A 19,256-nucleotide genomic window follows, 5' to 3' on the forward strand; every position below is an offset into this window, starting at 1 on the left:
TATTTTTTTGATATCTTTCACAGAAAATGAGATATATAGGCTCAAAGTGGACGATCCGGGTGTCGTTCTATTAGAGGTTTTACATATATTGAGATAATTGAGCTCAAAGTTGATAGCACGCTATTCGACCTTCAGCCGCCGTTTGTCCGCTATCCGGCAACCCCGCATTACTTGTGAACTTTTAACTTTGCCGATTTTTCTCGGTTCCCGTCAGAGATATAAAAAAAGTTATCAACTGATAAATTGTATATCATAATATCAAAATCATTTTGTCAGTTGACACATTTTTGATATCTCGCATAGGAACCGAGAAAATTATGCTCAAAGTTGACAGTCTTGGGGTCCTTCCAAGTTTTATAGTAAATCTCGTTAGTCCTACCTCATAAGTTTCGTCTTCTTCTACTTTTGGTTTTCCGGAACCTAAAAAAACAATAAAAGTTCAAGAATATTTTAGTATTCCATGTTTCTCACCTAGTAATCTATTCACGACATCCACTTTAGACTTGGCAGCTGTATTGAGTAGTGCTCCAATATCCACAAATCCATCTTCAGTTTTGAATTCTTGCAGTACTATTTCAAGATATTGTTTGTCGACTAGAGATCCATCTTTCTGTATGCATATTTATATTTGTTACATCGTAAAACCTGTAATAGAAGAACCTCATAACTTTTGGCTTTGACCCAATTTATCTCGGTTCATGTCAGAGATATGAAATAGTTGTCAACAGATAATTTGTTCATCATAAAATAAGAAATGTTTTACCAGTTGACAAATTTTTGATAGCTTTCATAGAAATCGGGATGATTGAGGTCAAAGTTGACAGTGTTGGGGTCCTTCTACAGTGCGTAACATAAGTATAAAGCTACCCCGAAAACAAGAAAAAACTATTTTCTCTCATAATTTTCGAAAATCTGAAAGCAGAATCGTAATCAGCATTCAAAATTACCATAAGAAATGGTTCTGTTCCGGCAAAAAAAGCAAAAAAAAAGCCTAAAATGGTTTTGTTCCTGCATCCGGTCAGTTTTATGGATGAAATTACCCAAATTGTTTATCTAGGGTTATTTTGGATGTTGATTACGATTCTTTTTTTAGATTTTCAGAAATTGTGATTTCAAAAAGTTTTCGCTAGTTTTTGGGGTAGAACCCCAACTCTGTGAAGTTTGAGCTCAATTATTTCTTTTCCTATAAAAGCTATCAAAAATGCGTCAACACAATTTATCAGTTCAGATTTTTTTATTTCTCTGACAGGAACTGAGATGAATTAGGGTGAAAGTTAAAAGTTAAGGGCCTCTTCTATTACAGGTTATACAGTAAAAAATCAATAAAAAAGAGAAAATACGAACCACTGCGTTGAGAATATCGTCGATTTTAATAGTTGATGTTTTGACTGCTTTCGCAAATCCAATATCATCAACTTCCACTTCATCGGCCTTTCTATAGATATCATATAAACGACCAACTGATATCTTCTCTCCAAGAAACTTCCATTGCTCTTGCAAATGTTGCGATGTAACGTTTCTTCCACAACAATTCAGAATCTAAAACCTACTTCTCAATTTTGATATAATTTCTATTACTCTTGTAGAATTTCAATAGGCGTACAGTTCGAAAATTATCGTCTGTCGAGCAGCGAAAACAGCTACGGTTTTTCAAATTAATGCATGCACCTCCAATACCGTACCTCGCAACTAATTTATGTTCGGCTTATAAGGGTTAGACAAAAATTGACAAAATCGAGCGAAAAATTGAGGGAAAAATACAAAAATGAAATTAATCTTGAAGTACGGTATGAAAGGCGCATGCATTAATTTGAAAAACCATAAGCTGTTTTCGCTGCTCGATCGACGATATCTTCTGACCGCAAATCAGATCGGAGTGAAAAAACTCACCGTATAAGCTTGCTGAATATTCACTTGCGTTTTCGTATCACCCATGATTTTACGGTAAAGCTTACGGAATTCTTCATCTGACAAAGCATCGCCAGCTTTTATCTCTTTTCCATCGGACGACATGAATAGAGAATTGGCATCAAGGGAAGGGGAAGCGAAGCGGAGCAGGTGACTCAGAAAGAGCAAAGCCTTTGAAGAGAGTGAGACGCGCTTCTTGGTTGCTATGGGGACATGGGCTTCTTCAGCTGCCCGAGATAAAATTTATTGAGTCAAATGTTTTATAGAACAAGAATAGATTAAAAAGTAGGAAAATTTAGCACATAAAATATTCAAGGAATGATTTTTATAAACCGGAATTCAAATTTTGGAATTGAAGCTATCATTTCATAATTTCTTGATGAGGACAGCAGTCGCTTCTCCACCTCCATTGCAGATTGCAGCGACTCCGAGTTGTCCTGGAGCAAGTGAATAGGCCAGAGAGTTGACGATTCGCAGACCGGACATTCTGAAAAATTAACTTTATGATAGGCTTATAAGGGAAAAATATACTTTTTAGACCAAAAAAGGGCGGGAGATTCAAACAGGGATCTTCACCGTATTAATGAAATCATATAAAATTGAACTGCTATACCTACCCCAATGGATGTCCAATAGCAACTGCTCCACCCTTAACATTTACAACACTGGGATCGATATTGAGTTCCTTGATGAAAGCGAGAACAGTGACGGCGAAAGCCTCGTTCAACTCCCACAAAGAAATATCGGAAACTTGTAGTCCACTCTTTTTCAGAAGTGCTCGAACGGCATCCACGGGAGCAACGGTGAAATCTATTGGAGCTCTTCCAGCTTCGGCGAAAGCAACAAGTTCAGCTAATGGCTTGGCTCCAGATGGTAGTTGATTTTCTCCAACAACAACTGCTGCAACAGCTCCGTCATTCAGCGAGGAGGCGTTTGCTGGGGTGATGGTTCCTGATCCGTCGCGAATGAACACTGGCTTCAGAGAAGATACCTAAAATGAATTTTTAAAATTGTTTTCTTGATATTTCCTACCTTTGATTCTATCAATTTTTTGTATTCTTCATCTTCGGAAACCACAATTTCCAAACGTGCGGTTTTAACAACAACCGGAATAACTTCTTCCGAAAACTTTCCAGAACTCCATGCGTTTGAAGCCTTTTTGTAGCTTTCAATGGCATACGCGTCCTGCTCCTCTCTTGTTATTCCATAATCCTTGACGGTTTTCTCAGCACATAATCCCATTGGTCCTCTTTCTTTGATGTCTTCAAGTCCATCTTTGGCAATGCCGTCAGTTGTTTTGATGCCTCCGTATGGAATCTCACCACGCGGAAGATAGAAAGGCACTTGACTCATGTTCTCGGTTCCAACCACAAGAATGGTATCGTAATATCCAGCCTTGATCTCCACGGCAGCCGTGACAAGCGCTTTCATCGAGGAGGAGCATACTTTGTTGACAGTTACGGCTTGAGTTGTAACTGGAAGCCCAGCCGACAAAGCGATTTGGCGAGTAACGTTTTGGCCGAGACCAGCTGGAAGAACACAACCACCGATGACTTCTTCGATCTTCTCCGGGGCAATTCCTCAAAGCCAAAAATACAAAAATTGTTTTGAGAAGCTAAAAAACCTGATCGTTCAATGGCAGATTTTGCAGCTACTGTTCCAAGCTCAACTGCTCCGAAGTTCGCAAATGATCCTCGGAAAGAAGCGATTGGTGTACGAGCACCACTCAGAATGAATACCTTCTTATCGGACATTTCTGGGTCTGAACCAGAAAGTTTTGGAGAAGAAAAAATTTTTTGAAAGAGAGAAAGAACGATCAAAGAGAGAAAATATGAACAGTTCTGAACAGGTTGTCTTGGTAAAAAAAAAAGGAAAAATAGAGAACCAAATCAGAACTATTTACCGGAATCTTGATATGAACAAGGAAGCGAGCGACAAGCAATAATTACAACTAATAAAGAACTATCAAAATTAAAAAAAGTATTTCATCTACAGCTTCTGAATGACCATTCCACTGGAGCCTCCTCCTCCGTTGCAAATGGCAGCCACTCCGATTTCGCCGCTTTTAAGAGTGTGAACAAGATGAGTGATGAGGCGGGCTCCGGACATACTGAAACAAAAAACAAATCGATAAACAGTTTGTTGATAAGAGAATGCGGAAAGAACGGTCAACTGATATGGCAACACATACCCGATGGGGTGACCGATTGATACAGCTCCTCCGTGTGGGTTGACCAAAGAAGCATCAACTCCGAGTTTCTTGATGAATGCAAGAGGAACGCATGAGAATGCTTCATTGACCTCCCATTGAGCTACATCTGATTGCTTTACTCCGGCTCTCTCAAGAATCTTCGGGAACATCATTGTTGGAGCAACAGCGAAATCAAGTGGATGAGTAGCAGCATCTCCATAAGCCAAAATACGAGCTAATGGCTTCAAGTTCTGAGCAGAAACAGCTTCTTTAGAAGCGACGACAACGGCAGCAGCTCCATCATTCAAAGTGGAGGCGTTGGCAGCAGTGATAGTTCCATCTAAAAGAAACTATTGTGAGAACCCTCTGTGTCCACTCAAACTTGAGCTCAAACCTTTCTGGAAAACTGTGCGAAGGGTGTTGAACTTTTCAAAATTGACTTTTGTGAACTCTTCGTCCTTATCAACAATCGTGACTCCCTTCTTGGACTTCACATTCACTGGCACCACTTCTGGCCCGATGTTTCCGTTCTGAATATTACTTAACATCATAAACTACAAAGAACTATCAAATTTTTCAAACCTTCCACGCTTCAGCTGCTTTCTTATAACTGCTGATGGCATAATCATCTTGGTCTTTGCGGGTAATTCCCATTTCCTTAGAAGTTTTCTCTCCACAGTTACCCATATGAATCTTGTCATAGGCATCGGTGAGTCCGTCTTTTACAATTCCATCCTACAAATAATTCTACGATGTTGAAATCTTGAATGAGCTTCGCTTACAATCACTTGGAATCCTCCATACGGAATCTCTCCACGAGGAACGTACAGTGGCACTTGGGACATGCTCTCCATTCCTCCTCCAATAGCCAAATCCTGGTGTCCGGTTTGGATTTGTTGAGCAGCAAGAATAATAGCCTTCAATCCAGACGAGCATACTTTATTCACTGTGGTGACAGCAACCGACAGATCTAGACCAGCTCCGAGAGCTGCCTGGCGAGCTGGAGCTTGGCCAACATTTGCTTGGCAGACTTGTCCAAGGAAAACCTCCTGAATAGAGCTTGGCTTCACTGCTCCTCGCTCTAAAGCAGCTTTGATGGCGACGGATGCGAGTTCTGGTGCTGTTACAGAAGCAAGAGAAGAACGGAACGATCCAATTGGAGTACGGGCAGCTCCAACGATGAAAGCGTCCTTGTTGGAGAGAGCTGCGGATGTGGACAGTCCACGACGGAGAGCGTGCCCAGAAGAAGAAATCATTCTGAAATAATCAGTATGTTAAAAATGATAACAGTTCAATCCGGAAGAGAAATAGTTGCAACGGTACAAAGAAGCTAAAACGAAGCAGGGAAAAAAATTTGACACCTGACAGCAGAGCGTGCTTGCAATTATTTTGTATAGAAAAAGAAAAAGATGTCGGGCAGACGGCATTTTTGATGACAAATACTAACTTTCGGTCATAAAGTCATATCTCTCATTTGTCCGAAATTTTATCAGACAAGAACAGAAACTTTTTAGCCTGAAAAAAGTAAAGATTTTTCACGAGTTTCTGTGTAGAAAAAAGTCAGCTGTTCTTTGAATATCGAAAAAAAGAAGAAAAGAACCGACGCAGACAAAGATCACACATCTCTGATCAAACAATCATTTTTTGTAGCTATGGATTTCTCATCGAATTCTGCTGAAAGGGTTGAAGGACAATACAGGAAAGACTGAAAAGTCTGTCGAGGAGCTGCAATGGCAGGCACCTGCTACATTGATAGACAGAAACAATGCGAGAAAAAGACAAAAAAACAAAAAAAACAATGAAAAATGGAAAAAAAATGTTGTCGTGGTGAAACCATGTCTCTAAATAACGCATGTTCCTTTGAATACCTACAGTAACACTTTGAAGGAACATCGCTCCAAACGAAAGTGTCCCCACACGATATCCAGTTACTGTCTTTGATTGAAAAATTCGATCCGATTTCTTTGAGGAATTTTTCGAAATTTTGCTGCCGAATATGCCGAGAAAGTCCCTTTTCGATAATAATATGATGCTCTGGATAATTTTTATTTGATATTTCTTCAATTTGCCAGGTTTAGAATCTTCATAACTTCCGATTTGCTGCCATTTTTTGTTCCAAAGCGTATTTTCGAATCGCCAACAGAAAAATACTTCACGAAGCTCTTTCATAACATAGTTTTTCCCCAATGTTTGCACAATGCTCAACAGTTGCAACACTTTTCATCGGATACAAAATTGATTGTGAGGAAGAGTACGCCGAATTACTTTCCAATTGGACGAATTTAAATACCTCCCTTCTTATTTTTACTGTCACTTCCTCATCTATTTGATATGTTTCAACCTCCTGCCAATTTTTTATGTATGAACGGCGCGCGCGCCACGAAAACCTTCGCAAACGCGCTCCAGTGAAATGTAAAATTTTACAAAAAAATTTAGGGAACCTCGGCGAGCAGTTTGGAACTTTGAGCTTATCCTAAGCTTTTCCAACTGTTCGACAAACTGAAAATGTTCCAAAATTAAAATGATCTGAAAACATCTCGAAATCCAGTCATGATTACTGTTTAAATTCATCTAATCCTAATTTAAAATTTAGGACTCTTTCCTAAATAAGTTCATAAATGCTTCTATTTCCGTGTTTTCACCTGATTCTTTCTAGTTTTTCATTTATCTTATTTCAGCGTACTCTGAAAGCTGCTATCCAGCAATGAGCGAGCCAGAGGCCAAATTGAGTAAGAAGTAAGTGAGAAAATGATGATAACGGTTCAAACGCTGTTGAGTCGTTCGGCAGTTTCGTTTCTGAGACCGCGGTTACTTCTTGGGACAAACGCATATCTGAGCCAAAACACTCGGTTAGTCGATGTGTCCTCAGATGCCAAATGAATACCCTTAACAATGAAAAATTTTCAGTGAGCAGAAACGGCTCGCCAAGCAAGCCAAGAAGGAGCAGGAGCGTCTTGAAAAGGAGGCTGCAAAGCTGAATGTGGCTGTGGCCGATGCGCCAAAAGCTCCTCGTGAAGCTGATCCTTCCGATCCACAAGAATACTTCAACATGAGAGTTCGTATGATCGAGGCCCGTAGAGCTGCAGGAGAGAATCCTTTCCCTCATAAATTTAATGTGACTATCTCGCTGACGGACTTCATCGCCAAGTACTCTCCGCTCCAAAATGAGCAAGTTGCCGATGAAATCGTTTCTGTTGCCGGACGTATTCACTCCAAGCGCGAGTCTGGATCAAAACTCGTGTTCTACGACATTCACGGGGAAGGAACGCATATCCAAATCATGGCCAACGCGAGATTCCACACCGGAGACGTTGATTTCGTAACACTTCATGATCGTATCAAGCGTGGAGATATCGTTGGATTTACTGGTCAAGCAACCAGAACCAAAGCTGGAGAGTTGTCACTGATCCCGAAGGAAGTTTTGCAGCTCACCCCATGTCTTCATATGCTTCCGCATTCCCACTTCGGGCTTAAGGACAAGGAATTGAGGTGAAGCTTCGATCATCGGATGAAAATTTATAAATCCGATTTTCAGATTCCGCAAGCGCTACTTGGATCTCATTTTGAATCCTCGCGTCAAGGACAACTTTGTGATCCGCAGCAAGATCATTACATTCCTTCGTCGTTATCTGGACAATCTCGGTTTCCTTGAAGTCGAAACCCCAATTATGAACCAGATTGCTGGTGGAGCCACTGCCAAGCCTTTCATCACCCACCACAACGATTTGGATATGAATCTCTTTTTGCGTGTTGCTCCGGAGCTCTACCATAAGATGCTCGTTGTTGGAGGAATCGATCGTGTTTATGAGGTTGGACGTCTTTTCCGTAATGAGGGAATCGACTTGACCCACAACCCGGAATTCACAACTTGCGAGTTTTACATGGCGTATGCTGACTACGAAGATGTCATCCAGCTCACTGAGGATCTTCTCAGTAGCATGGTTTTGGCTATCAAGGGAACTTACAAGATTGAGTATCATCCAAATGGACCAAATACCGAGCCAGTGTACGAAGTTGATTTCACTCCACCGTTCAAGAGAGTCAATATGTATGAGGGTCTTGCCGAGAAGCTCAATACTAAGCTTCCTGATCCATCGACTTTGGATACAGAAGGTTAGTGGATTTTATTCAGTATACTTATAATTTCTAACTATTTCAGAAGCTCGTCAAACTTTCGACAAACTATGTCGTGACAACAATGTTGATTGTTCTGAGCCACGTACCACGGCTCGTCTTCTTGACAAGCTCGTCGGAGAATATTTGGAGAGCACTTTCATCTCTCCAACATTCCTTATCGGACATCCGCAAATCATGTCTCCGCTGGCCAAGTGGCATCGATCAATTCCAGGATTGACAGAACGTTTCGAGCTCTTCGCTGTCACTCGTGAAATCGCGAATGCTTACACAGAGTTGAATGATCCAATCACTCAACGACAACGTTTCGAGCAACAGGCCAAAGACAAGGACGCTGGAGATGACGAGGCTCAAATGATCGACGAGACATTCTGCAATGCTTTGGAATATGGACTTCCACCAACCGGAGGATGGGGAATGGGAATCGATCGATTGTCGATGATTCTCACCGACAACAACAACATTAAGGAAGTGCTCTTGTTCCCGGCAATGAGACCAGAAGATGGTACAGAGAAGAAAGAAAGCGACGCACCATCAACATCTGCCTAATTTGTGGTCATTATTTCAGTTTTCCCATTTCGGTCATCTTTGGTTATTATTTATATATTGCAATTGTTGCCCCTTCCGGCGATACACATTGAAATCTCTTTCCCCCTATCTATCTTGTTTTTGTTACCAGAGTTTCTCCAGTATAAACCATTGTTGCTATCCTAATCCTTCTCGAATTCAGCTGAATTTCAGCAGTGATGAATCAAGAATTGATATTTGACGGGAAAAAAACAACTTCTAGTTCCAGAATGTATAATAGGTTGGTAAAAAAGTAATGCGCTTTTGGTCAGAACTACTTCGAACCACAGCTAGTGTAGTTCTACAACAGGTGCATCCAATCTTTGCTCATACATTGGCAGAAAAGGGTCGATAATAATAAAAAATACCCCATCGATTGATATACTTTCGTTTTGGTTTTGCATAAATTTTAAGTACATCAAAAATGCGCATTACTTTTTTACCAACCTAATAGTAAGTTCAGTTTCAGAATGTATAGTAATAAAAGCCTTCAAAGGCGTCGAAGACAACAAGTCACAGAAAGTCTGTCGGAAGAAAAATTCTCAAATTCTCTGATCCGCCTGAATGGTCAGAGCCTTCTGGATACAACTGGAAACAATACAACGACCAGAAACAACAGTTCTGATGTAGTCATAGGTTTTTAACTGATAATTTGGTCAAATTGAGACTTTTTGGTTTAGTTATCATGGAGGGGCGTGGCAGTAGTGAAGGCCAGATCGGAATCGCGATGCATGATGTTCGACACCCAGAAATCAATTTGTGTGAGTTCGTGGATTCGAGAGAATACGCGACACTGAAAACTATGATCAATGTACATGAAGCTTATGATGTAAGGACAAAATGATTGCTGAAGAATTTGAAAAGAACCAAATTATGATTTTTAGATTGTAATTCAAAATGGAAACGAGGAACGAGGAGCAACAAAGCTTCTTGGAGAAGCCTTAATGACTGCCTTTCCAGATGCTTCTTTACAATCAATTCATGCGAAGTTAGCCGTAATTTAGAGAAATTTCCAGAAATCTCTATTTTCAGATACTTCAAACCCGAAAGAGGTCAAAGCCAACTCGAATCCTTGATGAACGCAGAAGTTTCCACCGTATCAGAAGGCTGTTTTCGTCGTTCTCTTGCTCTTGGCGCATTGGCAGTTCTACTCAAATACATTCATGAGACTCGATGCGTCTTCTTTCGTGTAAAATCACTGCGTATCAAAGAAATGGGAGTGAATGATACTTGCATGATCGGTGAGTAAAATTTTTGGAGAAGGGGTCTTATTTTTGTACTTTTGCAGATTTTGTGTCATGGGAAAGTTTGGAAATAATTGACAAGGATGACGCTAGTGTGGGTCATAGAAGATTCTAGCTCGAAGTTGAGAAATTGATAATTTCAGAAAGCAAGAAAATGTCAGATGAAACAGAAAAGAACACTGATGTCCGTTTTGAATCACACCGTAACTGTAAGCATAAAGACAACGCCATAGTAAATAGTTCAATTGAATTATTTCAAGGCCAATGGTTACCGTCTTCTTCGATCTAACGTTCTGCAACCATCCACACATATATCAACTATCGAAGCTCGTCAAGAGTCCGTTGAAGAGCTCATCGCAAAACCACAATTGAAAGAAAAACTGAGAAGAACTCTGTTGAGAGCTCATGAACTAGACAGAGTTATTGCAATGTGTATTCAAACATCGTCTTCGTGGACCGTCAGAGAATCTGAAGCGAAAATCAACCAGATCATCAAATTGATTCAAACCCTGAAAGTCATTCAAGGCATCAGAGAACTTCTTGTTTCGGCACGAGTTAAATCCGATTTGTTAAACGAAAAAACGGAGGTTAGGAGGGTAAGGAAGTATATCCAGATGGAACCTTTCTTTCAGTTTCTCAAGGATCCTCGTTTCGACCAAATCATGAATATTCTGCTTGAGAAAGTGGATGATTCACTTTGCGACGGCCGTAAGAACTCGCTACATCTTCAGAATACGAAGTGTTATGCCGTTAAGCATTATGTGGCAGTTCAGTTAGATCTTGCGAGACAAACATACGAAGAGTTGATCAAGAATGTTGAGGAAATTGGTGAGCAGCTTACAGTATTTCCTCTGATATGAGCCCATCCAAATCGTCAACTCTGAGCTAAATTATCTGTTTTTCTTCAAAAAATATCAAAAAGTAGTCAACTGATAAAATATTAATGATGTTGTGATCAATATTTTTTCGGTTTACATATGCTTGATATCTCTTACAGAAATCGAAATAATCGAGCTCAAAATTGACGATTTGAATTGGTCTTCTATTAGAGGAAGTACGGTAAATAAAATACGAACGGACGTTTTTATAGGAGCTCGGGAAATCGCAGAACATTTTCACAATAGTTCTTCAGTTCGGATGTCATTCTCACAGGCTCGCGGGTTTCACTACACTTTTGTCACTCGCGAAGCTGAAACGGTGACCATACCACGGGTGAGAACATGAGCCAAAAATCTACTTCTTTTAATATATTTCAGCATTTTCTAGAAGTATTCCGTAATAGAACGACAGTGACATTCAACTCCAGACAAGTAATTGCTTGTAACGGTTGGTCCAAAGTTGTCTAAATATAGTCAGAAATGATCAAAAGTCGGTCTAAAGTTTAAATGGTCGGAAATTCCACTAAAAATTGTTTAAAATCTGGTAAAATGATTCTAAAATTGAGTTGAAACCTTCTTGAAACGTCTGAAAATGTCTAGAATTGGTCTGAATTGTTTCAAAAATGACCTGGAAATTGTCTGAAAACGTATGAAATCCAGATTAATCAACCAATCGATAACATCCCAGATCGCCTCGAACAAGTTGTAGCTGAAATTTTTCTTGCGAGTGATGTGATCGTCTGTGACATGATTGATCAAATGCAACCAATGATTCCTGTACTTTACTATGCCATGGATGCTCTTTCAACAATCGACTTTCTCTGTGGACTAGCAACATATTCCGATTCAAGAGACACGTGTCGTCCATCGTTTGGAAAATCGTTTTCAGTCAGTCAAGGTCGTCATCCGATTCTTGATTGGGCGGATTCCGAGAGAACCGTCACAAATGATACGGTATAATTTAGTTAAAGGTGCGTGTTTCTGAAGTACTTATTAATTTATAGTGTTTGACTAGAGATCGTCGGTTCGGAATCATCACAGGACCTAATATGGCTGGAAAGTCAACGTATTTGAAGCAGGCAGCACTGATTTCGATAATGGCTCAAATTGGATGCTTCATTCCAGCAAACTACGCAACACTGCCAGGTGATAAAACCTTCCCTCTTGCTTTATAAATAATTCGCTTATTTGCAGTTTTTACTCGAATTTTCTCAAGAATGGGTCATAATGATGAGCTCGTTCGAAACAAATCAGCATTCGCTTCCGAGATGTCAGATGCTGCGTCCATTGTACAGTATGCCGATGAGAACTCTCTTGTAGTTCTTGACGAGTTGGCACGTAGTACATCAACAGAAGAAGGGATTGCTATCACATACGCGATTTGTGAAAAAATTTTGGAATTGAAGGTTGATGATCTAAACTGACTAGGGAATGGTGGAAATGGGTCATGGAGTTATGGCACATGACCTATAGAATTGGAAAGCTGAGAAAAAGTTATCTATGAATAGGCAATCAGAATCTGCTAAGCGATAGACAGCTTAGAGAAGATTAGGTTTTAAGCTCTGGATTCATAACTATTTTCCTCAATTTCAATAGAAATTTTAGATAGCGTGAACATTAAATTTGAGGAAAACAGTAGTAAATCCAGATCTTTAGAACTAATTTTTTCCGACCTATTCACCGTTCAGCAGATTCTGATGGCATATTCGTGAATAACTTTTTCTCAGCTTTCCAATGATATAGGACATGTACCATAACCAATTCGCATTATTCCCTAGTGAGCTTTGAAAATCAAGGTCTTCTTTCAGAGCTATACATTCCTGGCCACCCATTTTCTCGACATTGCCGCCCTTGCCACTTTCTCCAATGCTATTGACAAGTATCAAAGTTTCGACCTTCTGATTGACGTAATACTACAAATTTCAGCTATCACTTTTTGCCGCAAACTGAAGAGAATTCCCTGAAACGTCACAAGCTATTACGAGGACAATATAAAGGACCATTATACGGTATAACTAGTTTATTAGGGTTAAATACCGTAATCTGCGTTAAAGATGGTGCAGTCAATAAAAATTCTGTAGTTCAATAAAATGTGTCTCTAGTGGGGGTGAAATAAACGGGTTGAACCCGATATAATGAGCAATTGATCAGTTCAAAAGAAGACGTCACTGGATGGGTAGATACGACGTATCAATGCCGAGTACTTGTAAAAGTGCTCACAGCTTCTATTGTAGTCTCCAGTTTTCGATGATTCTAGGTATCTCTTGGTGAGTGGGAGTAAGACGGGCGGTTTCATCGGACAATATCTGGAATTTGATGACGTTCAGAATCTTACGAACTTGACTTACGTCTCGGTATGATTCATTTCTCCACTGGCTCCGCAAATTTTGCATGGAGCCAAGGCTTTTAGCTGATCGCATCTCTTGCGTGTATGTGTCTCCCATCTTGGGTATCCTATCGATCGGCAGTATCCGCACTGAAAAAGAATAGCACTTGTTTCTAGTAACATTTTCAAAGACTCACACCGTAATCTCGTCTTTTGAACAACGACGGCAAATCTGGTTCGGATAGAGTTTCTCTTGGATTCTTTTCAGCCTCCTCTGCTGCAGCGGCTTCGAATGAGCCATTACTCGGTGCACAGTCCTGAATCCAATTGTGAAATTGGGTATACAGATTGGTTTCCGACGCGTTTTGTGAATCGAAGAAGCCCGGATTTTCGGGTACAATGAATGTTGGAAGTCGGAGACGTTCGCTCGATATCAGCTAGAATAGCGTATAAATTTTGCTTTCTTACTATGGAATGGTGCAGAATATATTACCATATGGTGCTCATGGAGTTATGGCACATGACCTATTTCATTGGAAAGCTCAGAATCTTGTAAGCGGTAGACAGCTCGGAGAAAATTAGGGTTATGCTCCGGATTCACTACATTTTTATTCATATTCAATAGAAATTTTAGATCTCGTTTATTGATATTGAGGAAAACAGTAGTAAATCCAGAACTGCAGATCTAATTTTCACCGAGCTGTCTATCGCTTAGCAGGTTTCGATTGCACATTCGAAAATAACTTTTTTCTCAGCTTTGCAATGATATAGATCATTAACCCTAGTTACTATTTTACTCACCGTCCCGACAGGTTCTGTGTCAAATGAGAAGATTGAAGAGTTGGAAGTATCCGGTCTTCTCGGAGAATCTTGCGGTGGAGTGAGCAGAAACGGAGGCACTCTATTTGCGAGAGGACTCACGAATCCTGCCTCGGCGAGTGGCGAATCAAAAGTCGGCAAGGGAGTTGCTGGTCGAAATTGTTCATCCTTAAATTGAAATTTCAATCGTTTGAAAGAGAAAAAGAAGCATAAACTTACTTCTAAATAATAGAAAATCTCCTCGCTGAGATCGTCCGAATTCTGCGAAGACGTAGTATCGGAAGGAGTCTCTAGTGACATATTTCGAAGATGAGAGAACTTCTCAACTGCCGACTTTTTTCATTGCGTTTTGCTTGCTTTTGAAAAAAATCGCGCCAAAATGTTATGCCAAACAAAACAAAAAACAAAAGATCAAAAAAGTTTTCAAAGACTACTGTAGTTGTTTTCAGGATTTGAACTTGTCGAGTTGTCAACTTTTCCGGATGAAGTTTTCGAGCACGCACAACAATTGGCAGAACAATTGAGAGATCAAGTAGCCGAGTGAGTTTTAAAATAGTTTTTTTTTCAATTTTTTTGATTTTTAGAAGAAGAGATTTCGAATCAGAACGTCGTCGTATCAAAGTCTTTGTCAGCCACCGGCTACGAGAAACTGCTGAATATTTCATGGTCCCTTTTTTAATTTTTCTTCTCAGGACTAAAAATTTCTAATCAAATTTTTTTGTTCAGGAAGCATACGGTGAAAAATGGAAAGAAGAAAAATCGGCGGTTGAGAAACTGAAATCACTTCGGAATTATATGATTGAGGAGTTGGTGAAAATCGATAAGCAAGAGGAGATGGATCAAAGTAATTGAATAATTTTCTATTGTTACTGTTCATTTGTCAGCATTCCCATATCATTTCATATATATTTCAAACATGTCCTCCGGGTTATGGTAGAAACATACAGTGCTTGGGTTCAAGCCAACGGGTCAAAAAACGCGCCCCAAATAACTTTTAGGCCAGAAGAAATTTAATAATTTCCAAGTAGACGTGGATTTGACCTAATTAGTTTTAATCAACGAGTTGCAACGCGTGATTTTTTCGTGCAACGTTTAAAAGTTTGATCCTCAGCCACATAATTCAGCAGCGAATTTTTTCTAAAATCTCACGTTTACTGGGGCGCGATTTCTGACCCATTGGCTTGAACCCAAGTGAGTGCGTAGATTTTCTTTTATTTAAATCATGTTCTATAGATTATAGCTCAATGTATTTGTTCATTATAAAAAAGATTCGTTTTATGATTATTTATAGAAGAACATTATATAAGTACAAAAACGGGGTGAAAATGGGTGCCTTTCAGAAATCGGCAAATAGCCCAAAAACTAAAGAGCCAAAGAATTTCGAAAAATTATGTGAATGCAAAATTTTTAGCCTTGGTTGGTTTCGGCCTACAGTAATCCTTCTCAATTTCCAATTTTTTCCACCTACATTAATCCTTTTCATTTTCAAATATCCGTTCCCTGAAATAATCCTTTCCATAATATTCCTTTTTACTTTCAAAGACCTTACAGTAATCCTTTTCAATTTCGAATATTCTTCCCCTACAGTAATCATTTTCATTTTCGAATATTTCCCCCTACAGTAATTCTTCGAAAATTCTTAGCTGCCAATTCTTTTAACCAGAATATTTTGCAATTTTATTGAAAAAAAAACCATATTCATAGAAAAAATTTATTCGATTATTTAATGAGACAAAAAAGAGAGGACTCAATTTGAGCTGGAATTATATTGTTGGAGGTTGGAAGAGGATGTTGAGGGAGCAATTAAAACTAGTACCGGCTTTCATTCTTGAAAATGCATATCATAAGAGAACTAGTACAAATTTGTTCAGACTTTTGGGATAGCAATCTTCAAAGCTTGATCCAAATCAGCAATCAAATCATCAAGATCTTCGATTCCAACGGAGATACGGATAAGGTTATCAGTGATTCCAAGAACTTCACGAGTCTCAGCAGGCACTGAAGCATGAGTCATGATGGCTGGAAGTTCAGCAAGTGATTCGTATCCTCCGAGAGACTCAGCCAATGTGAATACTTTGAGAGCAGATAAAAATGCTCTGCTCTCCTTGAGTTCTCCTTTAAGATAGAATGAAATCATTCCTGACATTCCTTTGGTTTGTTTCAAGTGAACTTCGTGTTGTGGATGAGATTCCAGAGCTGGATAAAGGACGGATTCGATTCTGTCGTTGGCTTCGAGGTACTTGGCAACAGCCATCGCGTTTTCGTAGTGAGCTCTCATTCTGATATGAAGGGTTTTGAGTCCACGATTGACAAGGAAGCAGTCGAATGGAGATGGAACGGCTCCGACAGCTGAAAATAAATATAAATTTTAAAAAAAGTATTTTTCCCCGGTTTTCTGGAATACTGACTTTAAAGATTTTTTTCAAAATTTACAGCCATTTTTAATGCATCCAAAGTTCCCAATTCTGGGATTTCTGAGCCCAAAAAGCAACCTTAAGCCACGCCCAGATTCCCAAGATTTCCAAAGTTGAAACCAGTGCGACCGTACACCCCTAGCGCGTCGAGACCCGCAAGAGTTCATACCATTTTACTAGGATTTGTCAAAAAAAAAGTTTTGTTCCTTTCAAAAAGCTGTGTAACACTTTGAACTGCTCAGAAATCCCAGATTTGGGAACTTGTGATTGGAAGGATATAAAAAAAAGTAAAAACTAACCCAATTGCATGAAGAAAAGATGTTGTTGGAACTCATCGTTGTCAGTGATAACAGCTCCCATAACAACATCGGAATGTCCGTTGATATATTTGGTAATCGAATGAACAACAACATCAGCTCCCAAAGAAATTGGTCGTTGGAAGTATGGAGACATAAATGTGTTATCAACCACTACAACAATCTCTGGATTGGCCTTCTTGGCGACTTGAACGATGGCAGCGATATCGACAACTTTGAGAAGAGGATTCGATGGAGACTCGAACCAGACCATTTTGGTGTTTGGCTTGATGGCCGTCTCAAGATTTTTCACATCAGTCAAATCGACAGAATCCACTTCCAATCCGTGATTTGGTACAGCGACACGACGAATGTATCTTTGAGTTCCTCCATAAACATCATCGGAGCAAACAATGTGATCTCCGGTTTTCAAAAGATTAATGATTGCGGAAGTGGCGGCGAGTCCAGAGGAGAACACCTGACAATGCTTCGCATCTTCAAGAGCAGCCAAATTCTTCTGAAGAACATCACGAGTTGGATTTCCAGCACGCGAGTAGTCGTGCCCTTTTGGCTCTCCTGGATTGTCCTGTTTGTATGTGGAGGACATGCTGATTGGTGGGACAACCTATAAATCATTGAGTTGGTTTTTTTTGTAATAATTAGAATACCGTAAAACCTCTAATAGAAGAGCTCTCTAAGCTTCAACTTTGAGCCACCTTATCTCGGTTCCTGTCAAACACGTAAAAAAGTTGTCAACTGATAAATTGTTCATCATAGTATGACAAATATTTTGTCAGTTGACACATTTTTGATATATCTTACAGGACTCGAGATAATCATGCTTAAACTTGACAGTATGGAAGCCCTCCTATTAGCGGTTTTACGGTAGGACCACCAACCTGATTCATATCCCATTGTTCTGGCTCTTGTCCAACGTGGATGGCGGCGGTTCCAAAGTGTGGGAAAGTAGACATTCTTCGACTGCAAAAAATCGAGACTGATGTGTCGAGACGAACGATAATGATTTGGATTTATAAGAGAGACAAAAAACTAGGCGAAAAGGGGACAGGCATAGAGGCAGAGAGAAAGAGAAACGAGGGCGGGGTCAAGATACGTTTTGTGGGAAGAAGAAGAAGAAGAAAAAAGGAAATTTCGATGAAATCGTTAAAAATACATATTGGTCGAAATGACAAAAAAGAAAAGGAAGACACACTAATCTTTTTCTCCTATTGGACGAGACTATTTTGGATTAGTCGATTAGGCAAACAGTAAAAAAAGAACAACGGAGAACAGAAAATAAATATTGAGAGCCGGAATCAAACCATGGCAAACGGTAGAATACCTACTGTTGCCCCTCTTTACATGTATCTAATTTTCGTAGAGTTCAAATAAAATTTAAAAGTTTTTGTTCGGAATCCAAAAGAAGTCAACCCTATAACCCAACTTTGAGCTTAATTATCTCGGTTCTTATCAGAGATATCAAAATTTTGTCAACTGATAAAATATTGATAAAATAATGATGAATAATTTACCAGTTGACAACTTTTTGATATCTCTTACAGGAGTCGAGATAATTGAGATTAAAGTTGACGGTTTGGGTCTATTAGAGCCCACCCAAAGCGTCAACTTCAAACTTAATTATCTCGGTTCCTATGAGAGATATTAAAGTTTTGTTAACTAATAAAATGTTGGTCACATTATGATAAATAATTTATCAGTTGACAAATTTTCGATATCTTTACAGGAATCAAGATTAATGAGCTCGAAGTAAAAAGTTGAGAGCCCTTCTAGGCTTTCAATTATTTATAGAATCGACAATCGAGTAACAATCGGGTCAATTGAGTATGGGCTCTTACGTAACAATATTGGTCACTTGGAACACTTGCTGAAAACCGAGAAAAATCGAAACTTGTAAAGAAATATTGGGGTCTAAAGAAAGATATCGCGGAAGGTTCCGCGAGATTTTGCAGGAAATGAAACCGGATCTCACGGGAATTGATACACAAGATGCAGCTGATACAAAAACATATCAAAACATATTGTATATTGTCTATTATTGTCAAAAATCATTCTTCTGAACCCCTTCAGTCAGAAGATTTAAAAATAAAGACCAAAAACAAAAGATTGAGCTTCATTTTGAAAATTAGAATTTTTTGCGAATTTTCTTTCAAATTAAATATATTGCTTCGAAACACAAAGTTTGTAAAGTAGTACAAAATTTAGATTTTCAGATTTTCAGACATTTTTTGAAGCTACTATTATTTAGCTTATTTTCCAACTTTAGGCTCATCCGACAATACCGTAAAACCTTTATTAGAAGGACTCCCACACTGTCAAGTTTGAGTTACCGTAAAACCTCTAATAGAACGACACCCGGATCGTCCACTTTGAGCCTATATATCTCACTTCTTTTGAAAGATATCAAAAAGTGGTTAACTAGTAAAATGTTTATCAGGATATCAGCGGTACCGAGCTGAAT

The 19,256-nt window shown here is 39.3% G+C and overlaps 8 protein-coding genes across 8 annotated transcripts; 3 read left to right on the forward strand and 5 right to left on the reverse strand.

The window, feature by feature from the left end:
* Positions 1-250: 250 nt before the first annotated feature.
* Positions 251-2,013, reverse strand: CBG24739 (the record flags this gene model as incomplete). Its single annotated transcript, XM_045242099.1, has 4 exons — positions 251-420; positions 472-610; positions 1,345-1,539; positions 1,891-2,013. The coding sequence occupies 4 exons, from the start codon at positions 2,011-2,013 to the stop codon at positions 251-253; spliced, it is 627 nt and encodes a 208-aa protein (XP_045091408.1).
* Positions 2,014-2,274: 261 nt separating this feature from the next.
* CBG24740 lies at positions 2,275-3,662 on the reverse strand (the record flags this gene model as incomplete). Its single annotated transcript, XM_002630457.1, has 4 exons — positions 2,275-2,395; positions 2,526-2,899; positions 2,941-3,488; positions 3,533-3,662. The coding sequence occupies 4 exons, from the start codon at positions 3,660-3,662 to the stop codon at positions 2,275-2,277; spliced, it is 1,173 nt and encodes a 390-aa protein (XP_002630503.1).
* Positions 3,663-3,897: 235 nt separating this feature from the next.
* On the reverse strand, positions 3,898-5,355 carry Cbr-kat-1 (the record flags this gene model as incomplete). Its single annotated transcript, XM_002630458.1, has 5 exons — positions 3,898-4,018; positions 4,100-4,439; positions 4,494-4,629; positions 4,682-4,834; positions 4,882-5,355. 5 exons carry the CDS (start codon positions 5,353-5,355, stop codon positions 3,898-3,900), a joined length of 1,224 nt encoding a protein of 407 aa, XP_002630504.1.
* A 930-nt stretch (positions 5,356-6,285) lies between these two features.
* Cbr-kars-1 lies at positions 6,286-8,782 on the forward strand (the record flags this gene model as incomplete). The annotated part of the gene is made up of 5 exons (XM_002630459.2): positions 6,286-6,340; positions 6,778-6,835; positions 7,007-7,588; positions 7,635-8,212; positions 8,259-8,782. The coding sequence occupies 5 exons, from the start codon at positions 6,286-6,288 to the stop codon at positions 8,780-8,782; spliced, it is 1,797 nt and encodes a 598-aa protein (XP_002630505.2).
* Positions 8,783-9,270: 488 nt separating this feature from the next.
* Cbr-him-14 lies at positions 9,271-13,011 on the forward strand (the record flags this gene model as incomplete). Its single annotated transcript, XM_002630460.1, has 15 exons — positions 9,271-9,436; positions 9,481-9,629; positions 9,685-9,788; positions 9,833-10,041; positions 10,089-10,138; positions 10,188-10,253; positions 10,305-10,631; positions 10,677-10,872; positions 11,135-11,256; positions 11,301-11,370; positions 11,611-11,876; positions 11,927-12,068; positions 12,117-12,328; positions 12,728-12,801; positions 12,849-13,011. The coding sequence occupies 15 exons, from the start codon at positions 9,271-9,273 to the stop codon at positions 13,009-13,011; spliced, it is 2,316 nt and encodes a 771-aa protein (XP_002630506.1).
* A 63-nt stretch (positions 13,012-13,074) lies between these two features.
* Cbr-nos-2 lies at positions 13,075-14,367 on the reverse strand (the record flags this gene model as incomplete). The annotated part of the gene is made up of 5 exons (XM_002630461.1): positions 13,075-13,228; positions 13,271-13,398; positions 13,446-13,685; positions 14,050-14,235; positions 14,287-14,367. The coding sequence occupies 5 exons, from the start codon at positions 14,365-14,367 to the stop codon at positions 13,075-13,077; spliced, it is 789 nt and encodes a 262-aa protein (XP_002630507.1).
* A 79-nt stretch (positions 14,368-14,446) lies between these two features.
* CBG24745 lies at positions 14,447-14,919 on the forward strand (the record flags this gene model as incomplete). Its single annotated transcript, XM_002630462.2, has 4 exons — positions 14,447-14,486; positions 14,517-14,607; positions 14,652-14,733; positions 14,794-14,919. The coding sequence occupies 4 exons, from the start codon at positions 14,447-14,449 to the stop codon at positions 14,917-14,919; spliced, it is 339 nt and encodes a 112-aa protein (XP_002630508.2).
* Positions 14,920-15,934: 1,015 nt separating this feature from the next.
* On the reverse strand, positions 15,935-17,751 carry CBG24746 (the record flags this gene model as incomplete). Its single annotated transcript, XM_002630463.1, has 3 exons — positions 15,935-16,416; positions 16,781-17,402; positions 17,677-17,751. 3 exons carry the CDS (start codon positions 17,749-17,751, stop codon positions 15,935-15,937), a joined length of 1,179 nt encoding a protein of 392 aa, XP_002630509.1.
* Between the last annotated feature and the right edge of the window lie 1,505 nt (positions 17,752-19,256).

This window comes from Caenorhabditis briggsae (assembly GCF_000004555.2).
Source record: "Caenorhabditis briggsae complete genome, chrII, whole genome shotgun sequence".
In the NCBI taxonomy this organism is placed as follows: Eukaryota; Metazoa; Nematoda; class Chromadorea; order Rhabditida; family Rhabditidae; genus Caenorhabditis; species Caenorhabditis briggsae.